Source organism: Schistocerca americana, chromosome 6, assembly GCF_021461395.2.
Source record: "Schistocerca americana isolate TAMUIC-IGC-003095 chromosome 6, iqSchAmer2.1, whole genome shotgun sequence".
Lineage (NCBI taxonomy): Eukaryota > Metazoa > Arthropoda > Insecta > Orthoptera > Acrididae > Schistocerca > Schistocerca americana.
In genome coordinates this window covers 134,246,793-134,266,810 of record NC_060124.1, presented here as the reverse complement: position 1 = coordinate 134,266,810, position 20,018 = coordinate 134,246,793, and the positions used below count along the sequence as shown (strand labels likewise).

Sequence of the window (20,018 nt, the reverse complement as noted above, 5' to 3'; positions counted from 1 at the left end):
TAGTTAGTTAAGCCATCTACCATGGCAAGATTATACCACATCGGATGGGGAAAATTGGTTTTTAATTGTCCTGAGGCCAAAAACAACAAAAAAGCAAGCTGACATTTTTTTTAATTGTCCTTGGGAAAAAGCTGCAGAAAAAGCTAAAGGATATTGGTTTCCAATTGTTGTGAAACTGACGCGAAACATGTTCAATATGCTGTCCACTGTTTTCTGCCACAAGTTGAAATCGAAAAACTGCATGTTCCACAAGAGGTTGGAGTGTCTTGGGGGTTGTGTTCAGAATGCATTGCACAATCCATTCCTCCAGTTCAACTACGTTCATAACTGGAGCACTGAAGACAACATCTTTCAGATAACCCCACGATATGGACAGTCAGGCTGTAGGGAAATGACGGCTGATAATTCTAGCATTTCTGAAAAGCCTCTTCAGCAGCTGTTTCACTAGCTGTGCAATGCGCAGAAGAGCACAATCTTGCATGAAAATGATCCTACCCCAAATCTATGCTGTCGAAGGAGTTGGAACAACGTAGTTGTGCAAAAGACTCTCATAACATTTACCAGTGATGGTACAGGTAATAGGACCACCATGACTCATCTCCTTGAAAAACCCTTCAATAAATAATGCCCTCAACCTGCTCCACACACTCACCTTTGCACAGTGAAGTAGTACCAACTTTAATGTGTGTGTATTTTCCATTGTCCATGTTCTATAGTTCTGTGTATTGACATATCCATGGGGATGGAACAAAGCTCTGTTTGTTCACAGAATGTTCCACCACAACTATTCATTGTCCACTTCCATGCAAGTAAGGAATTCCAGAGTGAACGTTTGTCTTGCTGGCAGGTCAGCAGGAAGCAGCTCCTGAACACGTCTGATGTTGTATGAATAGCAATGCAGGACATTTTGTAGGATTTTATGCACCCTGCTCACAGGCACATCCAATGTTTGGGCAATCCCCCATGCAGTTCATGTTTGCACACCATCACTCAACCCCTCCTGCAGTGCTCTGACCATATCTTCAACAGATGTTGAATCAACTGCTTTCCTCCCTCTGCCACATTGTACTTCAAAAGAACATCACTTTTCAAATTTTGTAATCATTTTCTACAGACCCTTAGCAGACATCAAGCCAATGCCTTTTTTCATACCAGTTAGTCTCTGGAACTTCTGCAGGGCTACTGACACACAGTCACCTTTCTTCAAAAAGAGCTTTACTAACAATGCGGAGTCCTTCATGGTGATGGTCAAGTTGGGCATATTGGATTGGAGGAACAGTTGTGTGCCATGTATCTGTTGGTGTGCATATTCTGATGCTTACCGTGCCATGTATTGGTCAATTTTTTTTACCCCCCGTGACATTTGCCCACATGTCAATAATGTGTAGTTCAAATTTGATGTCGTTCTCAGTAGTGGTCCTCTTTCTACAGCATTTTGAAACTGGAACTTTATTATGGACTCCTTCTATATAAATGACCTAGTGTTAACCAAACAGCATCATAGCACTATCCAGTTTGAAGATGACACAAGGAGTTTAGTCAGTGGCAATACAACAGAAATGTTACAGACAACACTATTTGAGATGTTAACTAGTGTTGTAAATCGGTTCAGTGAATACAAAATAATAATAAATAAAAGTAAAATGGCAGCACTGAACTTCCCTAATGTCAAGAGAAACAGGGAAGAGAATACAAAAACTCAGATATCAGATACAACAGTATAAGGAAAAGATAGAGTGCTACTCACAGTAGAGGTGAGAAATTGAGTTGCAGACAAGCACAGTGAAAAGACACTTACACATTAACTTTTGGTCAAATCCTTTATCATAAAAGGAAACTCACAAGCAAGCACATCTCACACACATATGACCGCCATCTCCAGCAGCTCTGGTCAGAATGCAACAGTCACATAGAATGGAAGAAGCAATCTAGAGTGGGCAAGGGTAGCGGGACACAGGTGGAGGGGAAGAAGAGTGCTGTCTGGTGAAGCATAGTGTAGGGAGGCTGTGGTGCAGTGAGATGGGGAGGGGGGAGCAGTAGGGGGGGGGGGGGGAATGGAAAGGGAGAGGAGCAGGGAAGAGGAGAGACAGGCAAGTGCGTTGGCAGAGGGTGGCACACAAAGAGGGAGGGAGACAGGCAGGAAATGGTGGGACAGAGGGGATAGAAACTGTTGAATGGATGGTATGGAGACAGTAGGTTACTGTAGGTTGAGGCTGGTACAATTTTGGGTGCAGAGAATGTGCTGTGCATTTACAAAACATTCTCCACTCCCCGCACACTCTGCCAGAGTGTGCCCCTCACTCACCCCAACCATACCCTGCTGTCCCTTCCCTTTCCATACCCCCTCCAGACTGCTGCTTCTATTCTATGTGACAGTTGCATTCTGGTGCAAGTTACCGGGGTTGGCATTCATATGTGCGTGAGGCGTGCTTGCTTGTGTGAATGAAGGCAAGTGCCTTTCCTTTTCTGATGAAAGCTTTGGCCAATAGCTAATGTGTAAGTGTGTTTTCGTTACGCCTGTCTGCAACTCAATGTGTCAACTTTACAATCCGTGTTTTCCTTATATTGTTGATATTCCAACATGGAGTCTCCATTGTTAGATATCGTACACAGATATTGCAAGTGTATCTAATACAAAATTTCTGGGACTCTTGCTCCAAAATAACCTTAGATGGTATACTCACATTGATAGCGTATTTAAGGTACTAAGTACTATGGGCTGTTAAATGAGAGTGCTTGGAAACTATTGTCGTAAGTACTATCTAATTACTGTTTACTATGCTAACATACAATCTGTTTTGAAATATGGGACCACTTTCTAGGGTAATTTGCCATCCTGCCCAAAACTCTTCAGGATGCAAAAAATAATAATGAGAATAATGGCTAGAAAAATAGGAACAGACCCTGCAGACCACTATTTACAGGGGTATGGTATATTACTCTTTGCTGCATTTGTCTCTTTGAAAGTACAATGTTTAGTAACCCTTTAACTGCTCTGGATGAGTTACCATGCACGCCTGTGTACCTGTCTGTGTGTGCTCTGAATGTGTTTACGCATGCCACCAGTCCTTCTACCTGGTACTCTGAATGTGTCTACACATTCAGAGTACCAGGTAGAAGGACAGGTGGCGTACATAAATACGTTCAGAGCACAAAGGGACACAGACAAAGGCGCATGTGTTAATACATCCAAGAGCAGTTAAAGGGTTCAGAAATGTTCAATAACAAATTCTAATGTTCTCATCAAAAATAAAAATCTTCATCATCATAACACAAGACAGACATATGACTTTCACATGCTCCAAATAAAAACCAATTTGTGCCAAAAAGTAACTTTACATCATGGTAAAATTATTTACAATAAATTGCAAAAAGAAATTAAAGTAAAAAGTAATCAAAAAATTTAAAGCAGTTTTGAAAGAGTATCTATTATAACATTGCTCCCATAGTCTGAAAGAGTTTCTCCAAAATCTTTGAGAGCCTAAGAAAGTTGATGTTAAGTGTAAGACCGTAAACATTAGTATCAGTTTATTCATATTTTCAATTGTAATTTTCTAGCTAAAGTGGTTTCATTATGACAGAGCTGAAAAAAAACGTATTCAATAATACATAAAAAAACATCATGTGAACAGGAAGATATACCTACATTGACCTGTCAAATATCTTACGTGCTGTACTGTACATGTAAGATTTACTGGACCAAATAAAAAATACAATGCAAATGCAATAAAAGGCAGGATCAGGCCTGTACATAGTCTGTCACATGGTAAATATGTTGTAGGTACTGGTCTTCGTTCTCTGGTTTGATATACTGTACTGAGCACCAATAGTATAGACAACTTTGGTGATCTTATAGTAACAGTGTCTTCAATAAAACTGTGCTAGAACTCAAGTATACCAGAATATATTTGCTGAAGTCAAGTTGCATAGTTTTATGGCTGTTGTGTTGAAGCTTTTTTAGATAATTTTATAGTTTAGGAAACTTAATCTATACCATATTGCGATCTACGTGCTCCTCCACCTATACTACACCTGAGTGGGTACCACCAAAAAGTAATCCTAGAAAAATGCATTTGTACTCGTATTAGCAAAGCCAGAGCACTTCAGGTTATTTGCACACTGTATGGCCTTCTGCATATTATTGTGCCCATATTTTGCTACTAGGTAACACAAAAGTAATGAGGGACTTTTCCCTATAGTAGTTGTATAACTTAGTCAACTCATCACAATATTAGTTATTTTAGTATAACCCAAATTGAACTTATGTGCTATAGCATCAACATTTTCAGCTTGCCTGCGGGCTAAATTTTTTCCAGCTATGTGACTACATGCAATCTGTACATGATCCTCAATGGGTTATGTCTGTACATAACTTCACTAAATATATTCTAACATGTTTGAGTTTTAACATAATTTACTGAAGGTACTGTTGCTATAAAACAGCATAAGTTTCCTATACTACTGCCTATATACAAAATGTAACATTATCTAACATTGCTTCAAAACAACAACCATAAAACTTTGCAGCTTAACTGTTACTATAAAACAGCATAAGTTCCCTATACTATTTCCTATATATAAAATGTAATGTTATAAAAAAAAACTTCAAAACAAGAGCTGTGAATCTATGCAACTTGAACTTTACCATATATATTCTACTATGCTTGAGTTCTAATACAATTTTATGGAAGGCATTGTTACTATAAAATAGCATAAGTTTCTTATACTACTGCCTATATATAGAATGTAACATTACCTAAATAGTTTCAAAACAACGACTATAAAACTATGCAAGATAACTAATGGTGAACCAGTGCCACCTACTGTGAAAAATGGACACTTGCTGTAGGCATGATGTGCCATGGTGTTCAATATAGTGTGTCAGACTAGAGAAAAAAGAACGTTGCCTCCACTGTATTTACTTCGTGACGGACTATGTATAAGCTTGATCCTGCCATGCATCCACTTGTCTGTGCTACACTGACCTGCAAGGTAATTAATTTACATCATCTTTCATTTCCATATCCATATGGACTGTACCCATTGTAAAGCCAACCCCTACAAATTTTTCCATATTTTAATTTATTTTATTTATTCACAAGTTATCAGCTGTTACACTTTCAACATATGACATGAGCACACACTTTCTCGATTTATTTTACTACATATGACAAGAACTGTCTACTTTTGCCGATGCCCTAATTGTGGCACCTAAAATCCACTTACCAATGGTGTACTGGTAAATAAAAAAAAATACATTTGTAATCTTTCCATCTGCAAGTCAGGACCAAGCCTTTCTGATACAGTTGTAATTAATATCTGAATATGCCTTGTATGAGGTGAAATGCATGTCATGAATAAGTAAAGCAATAAAATCAATTCTGCAACTGAAACTGTTGTTTTCACAACATTCTGCATATTGGTTACTGTACGGACATGCCATGAAGTGGGAGTCCTTTTACCATTGTTATTTGCTCTTTTAAATGACATCCCATCAAGGAACATAATAATCAGGAAATTCATTAGCCAGTCAAGAAGTGAAAAAAATGAACAGCAGAATTTAAGATGGTAGACCAAAATTTCGTACACAGAAAAATCAAATTCCTAGAACTGAACTGCCGCATACAATGGACCAGTAATGTGACTTTTTCCTATGGCATAGTACTGTGCTTCATCAGCAAAATAACATGTTGTATAACAAGTCCAAATAAAATAGGTGATAAGACACCAGTATAAACAAAGCTGCTTTAGTACAAAAGAACATTTGCTCAGTACTATCCCTGTTCAATTGCTGTTAATAGACAATTAAAGGCACATCTCTAATAATTCTGTTGTTCTACCACATCTAGCTTAGTGGCACAGTGGGTACAGGCCAGACTACAAATTCAAAAGTTTGTGGTTTGACCCCCAGTTGGTTCTAGCATTTTTTTCTATCATTTATCATTTCTTTCATTTTGGTTAGTGATTTGTTAACATGAGACTGCTTTAAACCATAGGGCTCCTGTAACCATCTGTCAAGTCAGGGTAAAAATAAGAGGAAGCAACAGGATGTATCACTTCCAATCCAACCATAACTAGTAAATCACTGCATTGGTCAGATCAACCTTCGGGTTGAGGGCAGCCTGTTTTTGTGTTATTGTTGGATAGTAGAGATCCAAATAATTTAAAAATAGAAAGCAAACTTCTTGCAATTACTGCAGGAATAATACAAGCAGATAGAAACATTCAGTTTGGTGAGATGGAATATCCGTCACTGTTGTAAAGGTTGCATATTGTACTATTTTTCATCCTGCAACTGTAGTTATTAACCACTCATTTGAACAGGGATGTTTTCCATATATCCTGAAATATGCTGAGATAAAGCCGCTGTTCGAAAAGTATTAATCAGAATGTTTGGGGAATTACCTGTCTCATTCCTCCAAGTGTTGGTTCTTTAAAATCATTGAAAAACTTGTGGCCAAACAAATGGGAAACTTCCTGGCTAGAAGTAATTTTATTAGTGAAAAGCAGTTTGGTTTACAGAAAGGGAAAAGTTCTAGAAATGCCGTAAGTGGATTCACTGAAAAAATAAGCTTCTCATTAGATAAAGACTGAAGATCACAGTAATTTTATCATGCATTACTTCTTTCCAAGCTAATTACTTCTTTACCAACTAATCAATCTTTATTTCCTTTCTGTCAAATATGACTTGCACCACTGGAACACTATGTCACTGATCAGGAAATAGAGATTGATTGTAACAGCAAGTGCAAGCAATCACTCCACAGACTAGAAGACAATTTGCCAAGGGGACCCACAACATTTGATAATGGGTCTGTATCTGTTTCTGTTGTGTACAAATGATGTGCCATTAAATGTTGAAGTTCATTCAGTCTTATTCATGAATGACACCTGGGTACAAATTGAAAATTATGTCCTAGAAAAAATCTTAGATAGTGTACAAAATACTGTGGAATCCTGTTTTCATCATTCATCAGACTGAATTTTATCAAAGACCCAGATGATGCAGTTTAGAGCTAAATCACCAGACATGCTCAGAATCGAAATAACTCACAATGATCAGGAAAGGCAGATCTAAGTTACGTAAAATTTTTAGGCCTAAATCTAGAGAAAAATTAAACTTGAAGTCACATGTAGACTTTGTAGCAAACAAATTGAATAGCCTAGCTTCTGCAATTAGCATTTTATCTGGTGTTACTCAGAAAATCACAAGAAAAGTATTGTACCACAGTTACTTCAAATCAGTTATTAGGTATAAGTTGATCTTCTGGGGAACTTCAACCAACACCAGACTTAAAATATTTCAAAAGAAAATCATCAGTAACATGTGCATAGCCCAACAGAGAGATTCATGCTGCCCACTATTTAAAATATTAACAATTCATTCTCTACCAATTTATGAAATTTATGTAATAGGAAAGGAAAATTTATGGGATTTTGCTTTTTCTTTACAATGACCACTACACATTTGAAAATTATAATTCAAGCACCTATTTAATTTTTTGTATAAAAAAGGCACTTACTTTTCTTTTTCAACCTGATGTGCCTCCTGTATAACAACTCAGATTATTTGAATGTTGTACATTTCAATACAAGTAAACTAATTTACATTTACATGCAACTGAAATAGATACACTGAAATGAAATGATTGGATGATGATGGACTCAAGAAATCAATCAAGATGCAACAGCTTGAAGTGATATCAATGAAAACTTTTAAGAAATACTGAATCTGCAATGTAAAGCCAATATCATAACTAATGAAATTTGTGGCAGAGCAGGATGTTTGAATCCTGGTGAATTTTAATTCAATACATATATCTCTATGGTAGGGTAAGCCATGGACCTCCACCAAAGCCACTCCCCAGTAATGCTATAGCCACATACTTGAGGAAGAACATCCAGTTGTGGTGTTTGGAAATATGATGTCAGTTTGAATCGTTTCCAACCTAACAAAGAAATAAGGCACTTTTCTTTGAATTTACTTTTATTTTTCAGCATAATCTCTTGGTAAGTCTGTAACTTTTCCCACTGATTCTCCCATCTCCTTAACCCATCAAAATAATAATTAGTCTCTTTCTTTGCAAAATAGTTGTTTATGAAGGTGATGGCCTCTTTATTCAACAAAAATTTCTGTCCTCAGAGCTCAACCTTTAGCCAAGAGATCAGTAAGTAAGAGGGGTGGTCAATCAGTTGAAACTGCAATTCATGGAATTTCACCATGGCAATCATTGGCATGTGAGACAGCACAGAGATAGTGATAGTGGCACTCAGCATGCAGAAAGCTTTCCGATCTGTAAATTTTCAATCAATAAGTGACAGAAATGTTCTTTAGATATGCTCATAGTCTCTGCTATCTCTCTCACCTTAATTAAATGGTTTTCCAGCACCATTTGGTGAACTTGAGCCATGTTATTATCACTGGTTGCAGGTTTTGGCCATCCCAAATGGTTATTGTCACCCAAGCTGTTACAGCCATGTTTAAATTTAGCTGTCTAAAATTTCATGGTGGTAAATCGTGGTGCAGAGTCCCAACACACAGCATCCAACTTGTGTTTAATTTGTGTAGGCATACTGCCTTTCAAAAACAAAGATTTGATGACAGCTCGATACTCAGTTTTATCCATTTTCACAAAAAATCTCACACTGGCTCACTAGAACAACTGTTAAACAACAAGTGCATATCCAAAATGACTGAAATTTTGGTGAGTGCCTTACTATACATTTGCAAACAAATTCCCCAAATTTTATTGAGAAGTTTTGCTATCTTCATGTTGAGGTCAAAAGCTTTTCAGACTACTCTTGTAATAGGAAGAAATGTAAGTGACGAAGAAAGTTTGAGTGGAGACGTGCTCGGATAGCCTAATTGTTAAGGTGACTGCTTATGAAAAACAGGAAATTTGGGTTAGGGTCCTCGTCTGGCACAAATTTTCATTAGTCACAACATGCTGCAGAATTCTTGAGCATATTCTAAGTTGGAATATAATAGATTTCTATGACACAAAAAAGTTTTTGACCACAAACCAATACAGATTTGAAAAACATCACTCGTGCAAAACGCATCTTGTCTCTTCTCTCACGACATCCTGTGAACTGTGGACATAGGGCAACAGGTAGATTTCACGTTCCTAGATTTCTGGAAAATATTTGACACTGTACCCCAGGGCAAACTAGTATGAAGGTCCTACCATAAGGAATAGGCTCCCAAATACCGGGTGATCAAAAAGTCAGTATAAATTTGAAAACTTAATAAACCACGGAATAATGTAGATAGAGAGGTAAAAATTGACACACATGCTTGGAATGACATGGGGTTTTATTAGAACCAAAAAAAAAAAAAAAAAAAAAAAAAAAAAAAAAAAAAAAAAAAAACACCCCATATTGCCAGACGTGTGAAAGATCTCTTGCGCGCGTCGTTTGGTGATGATTGTGTGCCCAGCCGCCACTTTTGTCATGCTTGGCCTCCCAGGCCCCCAGACATCAGTCCATGCGATTATTGGCTTTGGGGTTACCTGAAGTCGCACGTATATCATGATCAACCAACATCTCCAGGGATGCTGAAAGACAACATCTGACACCACTGCCTCACCATTACTCCGGAAATGCTTTACAGTGCTACGAAACTTCCTGGCAGATTAAAACTGTGTGCCCGACCAAGACTCGAACTCGGGACCTTTGCCTTTCGCAGGCAAGTGCTCTACCAACTGAGCTACCAAAGCACGACTCACGCCCGGTACTCACAGCTTTACTTCTGCCAGTATCTCGTCTCCTACCTTCCAAACTTTACAGAAGCTCTCCTGCGAACCTTGCAGAACTAGCACTCCTGAAAGAAACGATATAGTGGAGACATGGCTTAGCCACAGCCTGGGGGATGTTTCCAGAATGAGATTTTCACTCTGCAGCGTAACGCTGTGAGTACCGGGCGTGAGTCATGCTTCGGTAGCTCAGTTGGTAGAGCACTTGCCCGCGAAAGGCAAAGGTCCCGAGTTCGAGTCTCAGTCGGGCACACAGTTTTAATCTCCCAGGAAGTTTCATATCAGCACACACTCCGCTGCAGAGTGAAAATCTCATTCCTTTACAGTGCTGTTCACAACATTATTCCTCGACTACAGCTATTGTTGAGGAATGATGGTGGACATATTGAGCATTTCCTGTAAAGAACATCATCTTTGCTTTGTCTTACTTTGTTATGCTAATTATTGCTATTTTGATCAGATGAAGCGCTATCTGTCAGACATTTTTTGAACGTTTGTATTTTTTTTTTGTTTTTTTTTTTGTTTTAATAAAACCCCATGTCATTCAAAGCATGTGTGTCAATCTATGCCTTTCTATCTACATTATTACGTGATTTATTCAGTTTTCAAATTTATACTGACTTTTTGATCACCTGGTATATGAATGGCTCAAGGACTTTTTAAATGATAGAACCCAATATGTTGTCTTGGATGGCAAGTGTTCATCAGAGACAACTGTATAGGGAAATGTGATAGGACCACTCTTGCTTTCTATATGAATAATCTGATAGATAGGGTGAGCAGCAATCTGTGACTGTTTGCTGATGATTCTATAGTATACAGGAAAGTGTCACAGTTGAATGACTGTTGTAGGATACAGAATGATGTACAAATTATTTGTATTTGGTGTGATGAATGGAACCTTGCTCTAAATGTAAAAATAAATAAATAAATAAAAAATAAAAGCACTCCATAGTATTTTAATATGTAATCGTGGTTAGCTGTTTGATGAAATCATGTCGATTAAATGTCTAGGCATAACACTGAATAGTGTTATGAAATGGAATGAGCAGGTAAGGTTGTAATAGGGAAGACTAATCATCAACTTTGGCTTATTGGGAGAATTTTAGGGAAGTGTAGCTCAACTATAAAGGAGACCACATATAAAACACTAGTGCAACCCATTCCTGAGTACCGCTAGAGTGTTTGAGGTCCTCACCAAGATAAATTAAAGGAAAACATTGAAGCAATTTGGAGGCATGCTGCTAGATTTGTTACCAGTAGGTTTGATCTATAAGTGAATATTATGAAGATGCTTCATGAATTCCAGTGGGAATACCAGGAAATACAATGTTCTTTCCATGAAAACTGGCTACAGAATGGTTCTACTGCTGTGAAAGAGCATTTCGTGTAAGGACTGCAAAAACAAGATGAGAAATTGAGGCCCATATAGAGGCATATAGGCAACCATTTTTCCCTCACTCCATTCACTGGTGGAACTGGAACGTTAGCTTCCGCACTGTGTATTGACTTGCAGAGTATATATGTAGTTGTATATACAAATCGTTTGGCAGAGTTTCTCGTCAGTACTTTCCTTCAGGGCAAGGTGTGTAGTACAGCTGATAGAAACATATGAAAGTGATACACAACCTAGCCTTTACAACAGGAGTGTAGGGGTGTTCAACTTGTTAGCTACCTGGGCCGCAATGGAAGAAGATGAGTTTTTTGGCCACTTATAATATACTTAACACTAACCACTGAGGGGCAGGGAGGTGGGGGAGATGGATCAGTGAGAGAATAGCATCATGTGGTAGAAGTTTTAGTTTCAGGCTAAAAATATTCGATTTATCAATTTTATTTTATTTTTTTTACTGATTGTGATAAATGCACACTTCTTGGGTTGCATTGATACTTGCTTTGGGACACATGCAGCCTATTGGCCATGGCTTAGACACCCAGACACCCCCTTGGGACGAGATAGGCCTTCTGAAGGCATTTCTGAGACAGTAATTCCATCTCATGGCATTGGTTTTCTTGATTGAATTTTCCACTGATACAATTAGTTACAACATATTCCGATGAAACATTATGTAGAGAACATGTCTGTTACATTATGAGAAATCTCTGTCCATGCTGAAACTGGAACTCATAGCACATTTGGTAATGAATCTGTTTCAAACTCTCTGATTGTATTATATACAGTGGGTGAGATCTTTCTGTAAGTCTACATGATAATCAACATTAATGATATGAATATAATAGAGGGAAACATTCCATGTGGGAAAAATATATCTAAAAACAAAGATGATGTGACTTACCAAACGAAAGTGCTGGCAGGTCGATAGACACACTCTTTCTTGACGAAGCAACCGTTTGTTGCGAAAGCTTGAATTTTGTGTGTATGTTTGTGTTTGTTTGTGTGTCTATTGACCTGCCAACACTGATAATTAACATTGCTAGAAACATTTTATACTGATTAGAAAAAGTGCTTTGAATTATGAATGAGGCTATCTTCATAATTTCATCCTTATGAGGACAACAACACTAAGAACACAACTTTACTGATATTGTTACTAGCAATGTATACACATAAGTCAGTACAGAACTATTTGCTACCATTTTTGTGAATGTTTAATTGAAAGATATTAAATAATGTGAGTACCCTTGTCTGAAATATGTATACAATTGCTCAAAGAATATTATTTAAGTTTTTAAACTTTTCAGAACTTGGGATGTGGATGGGTGTAGAATATCAAACCAACAATCTGTACATAGAATAATACCACTTTACTGAAAACAATGTGTGTGTGACATGTGCATATGAATTGAGCACAGTGCTTACTAAATAGTAAGACAGAGTCCAAAAAAGTCACTCTTGCTGATCAGTGATGTTGTTGTTGTGGTCAAGAGCTACAACAGTAGCCTGGCAGTGTGGAACATGGGGGAGGAAATGATGGAGTGCCATCAAGGTCAACAATGCAGTGTGGCAGTCGGTTGGCACTAGGTACAGTGTATGGCAAGTTTGGCTGACCAGCTGTGCTATGGCTGGCCCAGAAGGGGGGGGGAACAGATGATCCATTTCTTGCAGGCGTGACTCTCTTCTGGCCAACCACATTGTGGCTGGGGTAGGAACCAGGCATGACTGGACCATTTCTCGTAGTGATGTGGCACAGATGCATGTGACTATTCATGCCATGGCTAGCACTTTCATGTCACATGACTGGGCCATCTCTCAAAGTCACAGTGGGCATTGTACAAATGCTGGACAGGCAGTATATCTGTGGCTGATGTGGGAAATGTTTGATGTGTCCACACAGGATGCCCATAGTGAGGGGAGAGGGAGGTAGGTTGTCAGCATGTGGATGCCATGCATACCAAAGAGACTCTGATCTGATCAAAGTACATTGAAAGGGTATGCAATTCATGTGCGTAGCTGATTTACATTGAAGCACCAAAGAAACCGGTATATGCACACATATTCAAATACAGAGATATGTAAACCGGTAGAATATGGCACTGTGATTGGTAATGCTTATATAAGACAACAAGTGTCTGATGCAGTTATTAGATCAGTTACTGCTGCTACAATGGTAGCTTATGAAGATTTAAGTGAGTTTAAATGTGGTTATAGTTGGCGCACGACCGACGTTACACAGCATCTCCGAGGCAGCGATGACATGGTGTACATGAATATCAGGAATTTGGTAAAACATCAAATCTCCGACATCGCTGCAGCTGGAAAAAGATCCTACAAGAATGGGATCAATGATGACTGAAGAGAATCATTCAACATGGCGGAAGTGGAACCCTTCTGAAAATTGCTGCAGATTTCAATGATGGGCCATCAATAAGAGTCAGTGTGCAAACTATTCAATGAAACATCATCGATATGGGCTTTCAGAGCCAAAGGCCCACTCGTGTACTCTTGATGACTGCACGACACAAAACTTTACACCTCACCTGGGCCAGTCAACACTGACATTAGATTGCTGATGACTGGAAACGTGCTGCCTGGTCAGACAAGTCTCATTTCAATTTGTATCAACTGGATGGCCATTTAAAGGTATGGAGACAACCTCACGAATCCATGGACCCTGCATGCCAGCAGGGGACTGTTCATACTGGTGGAGGCTCTATAATGGTGTGGGGCATGTGCAGTTTGAGCGATATGGGATCCCTGATATGTCTAGATACAACTTTGACAGGTGACACATACATAAGCATCCTGTCTGATCACCTGCATCCATTCGTGTCCATTGTGCATTCTGACAAACTTGGGCAATTCCAGCAGGAAAATGTGACACCCCAAATGTCCAGAATTGCTACAGAGTGGCTCCAGGGATACTCTTCTGAGTTTAAACACTTCCACTGGCCACCGAACTCCCCAGTCATGAACATTATTGAGCATATCTGGGATGCCTTGCAATGTGCTGTTCAGAAGAGATCTCCACCGCCTCATACTCTTACAGATTCATGAAGAGCTTTGCAGGATTCATGGTGTCAGTTCCCTCCAGCACTACTTCAGACTAGTTGAGTCCATGCCTTGTTGTGCTGCAGTACTTCTGCGTGCTTGCAGGGGCCCTACTTAATATTAGACAGGTGTACCAATTTCTTTGGCTCTTCAGTGTATTTAGCCATTGCGAACTTCAATAAGTGTGGCCTGTGCAATGACTGTGATGGTCTGGAGGCCAAGAAGAGGCAGGGATGCTGGGTACCAATCTGTTTTGGGCCATGGTTGAAGTTGGGGTAGATGGAGTTATAATCATAGAGTCTGGCATTGTTGTGAGTTATTGTCCTAGAGCCTGGCATTGTTGGGTTGAATTCATGTCAGTAAGAGGCACTGAAGTTGTTGGTGACAGTTGGAGGTGAATAGTGCAACTGACAGTGGTCATGTTGGCATTGTGCTGTGTTTGATTCCTCCGATGTGCCCAGATGTGGTGTTGTAGAGAATCATAAGCTTGTGGTAAATGTGCAGTAATTGAATGTGAACCAGTTGAATGTAATCAGTGGAGTTGGTGTTGTCATCTGAAAAATGGCAGCAGACAGTGATCAAATTGCATTCTGGGGAGTCATGAGGAAGAGATATGGCAACAAAGTGCTGTCCAACAGGAGGGGCCCGCTTAAAGAGGAGAGGTGAGGAAAAACGTGTTGTACTGTCGTGTGTGTTTTGTTGCATGTTGGGGATCGGTGACAGCACAGATGCTGTGTGGAGAGGGGAATAGGCATGGTTGGACACCGGGTAGACATGGCTGGTGAGGAGGACTGGGGCCACACATCCGCTGCCACACTTGCCATCATGACTGTTGTGTGTTGAGACCATGAGCTGCTTGCAAGCCATGGTAATGGCAGCGGATGTGTCGTTATCACATTACACTAGCAACATGATCTTCATATGGAGTGTATCTGATGATGCATGATGCGGTGCTGCTGCAAGTAAAGTTCCACTCACCTTGTGGTGAATCTCTTCCCACATGCATGTCTCCTTGAAGTTACTGAAATGCAATTCTCAGCTGGAAAAAGCTATAGGAAAAACAGCAATACATCTCTTAACAACAAGTTACACTAAAAATTATTTTTCTAGTGGAAGGTTAGTGATAGTTAAGTGAAAGGATTTATGTCTGTAAAATTTCACTCTATTATGGTAAGCTTGCATACACCAGTTATTATCAAGCCTTAGTCTAAGCTGCACAAAGTCTGTAAAGTCCACACGCACGCATCATTCATCACCTTGGCCAGTTTATGGTGATTATTAGTTATCCTTCACAGAAAGTTTACAAACAGATTGTTTCTTTTAGAATAGTTCACTCAAATGTTGTTAAAATCAGTCTCACATTTAAAAAAAAAATGTTAATGTGTGTGAGTAAGCAACACACCATGTGGAATTCGGTTATTTAAAATATCACCAAAAGTTCTGAATTTCACATCATGCATTATATTGAACTCTCTACCATGCTTTACAGCACTCCTCAAACATTTTGGTACTGAAATATCACAATATTAATAGTTTTCATTGGAGCACTTATCAATAGGTACTATCATTACAAGATCCAAGCCCTGATTTTAATCATATCTTTACACAAAAGAAATTTCTATATGTGTGAATATGCTAATTTCTGATTGGCAGAAAAATATCACAGCCAATCAGAAAGCAGCAACAAACCTGCTTAATCCTGTGCTTGTCTACAGAACCAATCAAAATTTGTTGCTGAATCAGAACAGTAAATTAACACACATAATTTTGAAACATCACAAACATAAAATTAACCCCCTCTTAAGAAAACTACTTCACTAAAAAAAATGATCTCATTTCCCCAGTACCATAAACTGACAAAATAGTTCCTAATAATTGCCCCAGTATGAACTACTAACACATGTCATTCTTGAACATTCCTCATGAGACCAAGTACTTAATTGTATAGTACAAAAACTTAACATAAAACATCAGTTCACATTCACCCTTTCATTCACTCTCATAATGAAGCTGAGTTACAATAGTAATTAATAAAGAATTATAAAATTAAACAAACAGGACTGCAAATAAAAGTGACAGTATTTTTACTGCAGCTCAAACAGTGTCCATCAGCTAGTGACCTCTATCAGATCGCATAGAAACTACATACACTCTGGCATCTGATGCCATCTATCCTGCAAGTGATTCATACTGCACGCCTGTTCACTGCTGTTATGTCCAATCTCAATAGGCATGATGTAAGGTGATACACCTCAATGGCAGTTGGTGTAGTGTTGGTGATCACCAAGAACTCATCAGCTGAGAAGGCAAACTGCTTGAGTGTGTTGACAGATGTATGATTTTCTTCCTGCTGTTTGTCTTGAACAGTTGACGTACCAGGCAGGAGTGAAGGCACCAGAGCATGGGGCGCTGTGTCCCGTGTTGAAGTACAGTAGCGTGGCTTGCTGTATGAACAAGAAGAGCTGAAACTGGCATAAGAAGACCTTTGTTAGGTCTGGTTTTATGATGTCCTTATGAGACAATGTCCATGTGAGGTGGGAAGACAATGACACTTGCAGTGTCCAGGTCATGGAACCATGAACTGTGACTGATGAGCTGGCAACTTCTTGTGATTGCAGTGCCACAGGTCCAACCATTGTCGATGAGCTGCCAAGCAATAGCGAGTTGATGTCAGAGCTGATGTCTGCTGGAAAATGGTTCATTGGAAGTTGCGTGGGCAGGAGTGGCAGCCTCACAGAACACTTGGCAGAATTCAAGTCGGTGGAAAGATCACATTCATGAGAGCAATCAGAGATGTGAAATCCAGTAGCAGTCATTGTCAGTGGAGTGAGAGAAGATTCACTGCTGTGCAGAACACTGAGGTGACTAGGATAGTCTTTTGAATAGATAAACTTGGTGCGAGTGTTATTGAGTAATCACAGGTCAGGTGATTGTTGTACACAGACATGTCAGCACACAGGTCGTCGTCTTGCAGCATGAAGTCACTTGTTTTGATGGGTTACAGATCACTGTGCACTGTGGCAGGGACGTACATTGTATGATGCCAATAGAAGTGGCTCTACCCAGGTGCAGCAGAGTCAGTTGCATGTGGTGGCTGCTCGGGCATGGGATAGTTGATGATGTTCTGCACAGGCGAGAGCATGGCATGCTTGGTGGTGCACTGCCCAGGCCCAGGCACAACGTGGATAGGGGTGTTCTGTGCTGGTGTGGGTACAGAATGAGTCATGATGAGGTGGGGGTTTGTTGAGTGTGAAGTTCGTCAATCCAGCTGGATGCAGTGACATCAGACTCAGAAGTGATCGGGTGAAGTCAGTTGGGTTTGGCTGCTGCATTGAAGGTAGAGGCTGTTGCTGTGGCATACGGCTTGAGCATTGTTGTCAACAATGTGAATACCATGTTGGTGGTTCATGGAATATTCTTGATGTGAAAATTCATTTACTACACTGCTAGTTAGAACTAAATTGTCTGCAATAGTAGGCCAGGATTCAGGTTGGTCTTGATGAACCTGGGAATATTCTGCATGGTGGTTTTCAAAAACCAGGAAACTGATGGGAGCAAAGGTGGACTGAATGAATTTGCACATGCTGTCACATATATGCTGTCTGTGGCAAACAAATGTGAATCCTTGTATCTGGAATGTTGCTGTCTGGTCATTTTGCAGGATTTCTGCACATATGGAATGGCAATGAGGTTCCACAGTAGATTGTTTGTTGTTGTCTGTTGTTCAGGACTACCACTGTAAGTTAAACCACAGAAATGGAGCACTTCACTTGCACAACTGATGTCTAAAGATGGTGGAAGAGTCAGTTGAGAAGCACTGCATTTTCCAGTATGGAAACCACCAGCATGGCATATAAATTTTGGTGTCAGCAGTTATGTGTGGGTCTCATTGTTGTAACTGTATCAGTGTGAATTTTGCTTCATATGAGTTAGTTGTGAATCGTTGGAGTCACTACTAGCATTGGAACCTGGGATGCAGAGGGTGTAGATCTCTCTTCTTTTCAATTCCTGTATTTTTAAATGCAGATGCACAATAAAATGTTTTAATTGGGTTCCACGATATATGAAAAGACATATTGCTACTTACTGTAAAGAAGGCACCTTAAGTTGCAGACAGGTACAATTAAAAGACACTTACATAAAGCTTTTGGCCACAGCCTACATCAGCAAAAGAGAAACACATATCATTTATACACACAAGTAAGCACATGACCACTATCTCCAATGTCTCAGGCTAGAATGCAGCTATCACTTGGGATGCAAGCAGCAATCTGGAGGGGGTAGGGAAGGGGAATGGATAGTAGTGTATGGGTGGGGAGAGTGATGAACATTGTCTGATTGAGTGAGCAGGGATTAGAATGCCAACAGGCACAGCATCGGAAGTTGTGGGGCAGGAAGGCGGGGAAAAAAGGAGTGAAGGAGAGGAGTGGGAAAGGATGGGTGGGTGCACTGGAAATGGATGGCAATAAACAGTTTATCTGCTGCCCTCTACCAATGCACCCACCCATCTTTCTCCACTCATCTCCTTTATTCGTTTTTTCCCCACCTCCCTGCTCCAGAACATTCTGACACTGTGCCTGATGGCTTTCTAGTCCCTGCACACTCAACCAGACAGCATTCATTTCTCTCCCGACATAGCACTATTATCCCTTCTCCTTCCCTGCCCCCTCCAGATTGCTGATTGCATCCCAAGTGATAGTTGCATTTTGACCCGAAAGACTGGAGTTGGCAGTCATGTGTGCATGAGGTGTGCTTGCCTGTGTGTAGGAATGGTGCGTGTTTCTCTTTTTCTGATGAAGGCTGTGGCTGAAAGCTTTATGTAAGTGTCTTTTAATTATGCCTGTGTGCAACTTAATGTGCCTTCTTCATGGTAAGTAGCAATTTGTCTTTTCCTACGTTGATATTTCTACCTGGCGTTTCAATTGTTTTAATTGGCTTCAGTTACATAATGTACTGTTTTCTTCCTTATTAGGTTCTGATGACAAGGACCATGATTACAGTTACCTCTACAACTGGGGTGCAAAATTTAGCAGACTGGCACTTATGTACAATAAAGATGAAACTTATCAGGAAGAACTAACAATGCAGTAAAGAAGAATGTGTTAAGCACATAATGCACCATTCTTCAGTATGCAACACACATAAACATATGGCTGTGATGTATATGTTTCACAATAATTACATAAATGTATCAGAGTTACATATTTCTTTAATGTATATCACTGTGACTGTATATTTTTATAATTTCATCTACAAACGTTCTTTTCATACTATTCTCCTCACTGTGTGAAGAAACGGAGTTTTACCATGTAAATCACACCTTGGCTACTTAAAATGAAGTTTTGTGGAGCTGATAGTAACTGAACATTTTAAATCAGCTTTTAGTAAACTGCACTACAGGTCAGTTTTAAACACTTGAAATTCAAATGAATGTATTTAAATGCAGCTCAATTTTGTACTGTGATTATGTATGCCTTTATTTTAGAAGTAGAGCATACATATATGAAGTGCCTGAAAGTGAATCAGATTTCATTGTTGAAACAATGTAACTGTTTTTAATGAACAGATGAACTTTCTAATAAATAATGTTTAGCTTTTATGGCTGTTTGAATAATGTAATAGTTATTACAGCTAGAACCAGTACACAACAGTGATGAACTAATAGAAAATTGAAGTAATAATATGAAAGAACTGATTGACTTCATTATTTTGTTCACATTCTGTGGAGCATCTTATACCAGCTAAACAACATAGGCACTAAAACGGTTATAGATTATTATGTGACAATGATCTGAGTTGTATTAAATGTCTGT

At 39.3% G+C, this 20,018-nt stretch overlaps 1 protein-coding gene across 1 annotated transcript in view; it reads left to right on the top strand.

The window, feature by feature from the left end:
• Positions 1-19,296, top strand: part of LOC124620008 (neural-cadherin-like) — a 306,270-nt gene extending 286,974 nt beyond the window's left edge. Inside the window, exon 26 of the mRNA XM_047146673.1 lies at positions 19,178-19,296. Coding sequence (XP_047002629.1) covers positions 19,178-19,296 — 119 coding nt within the window. The remainder of the gene's footprint in view (positions 1-19,177) is intronic.
• The last annotated feature ends 722 nt before the right edge of the window (positions 19,297-20,018 follow it).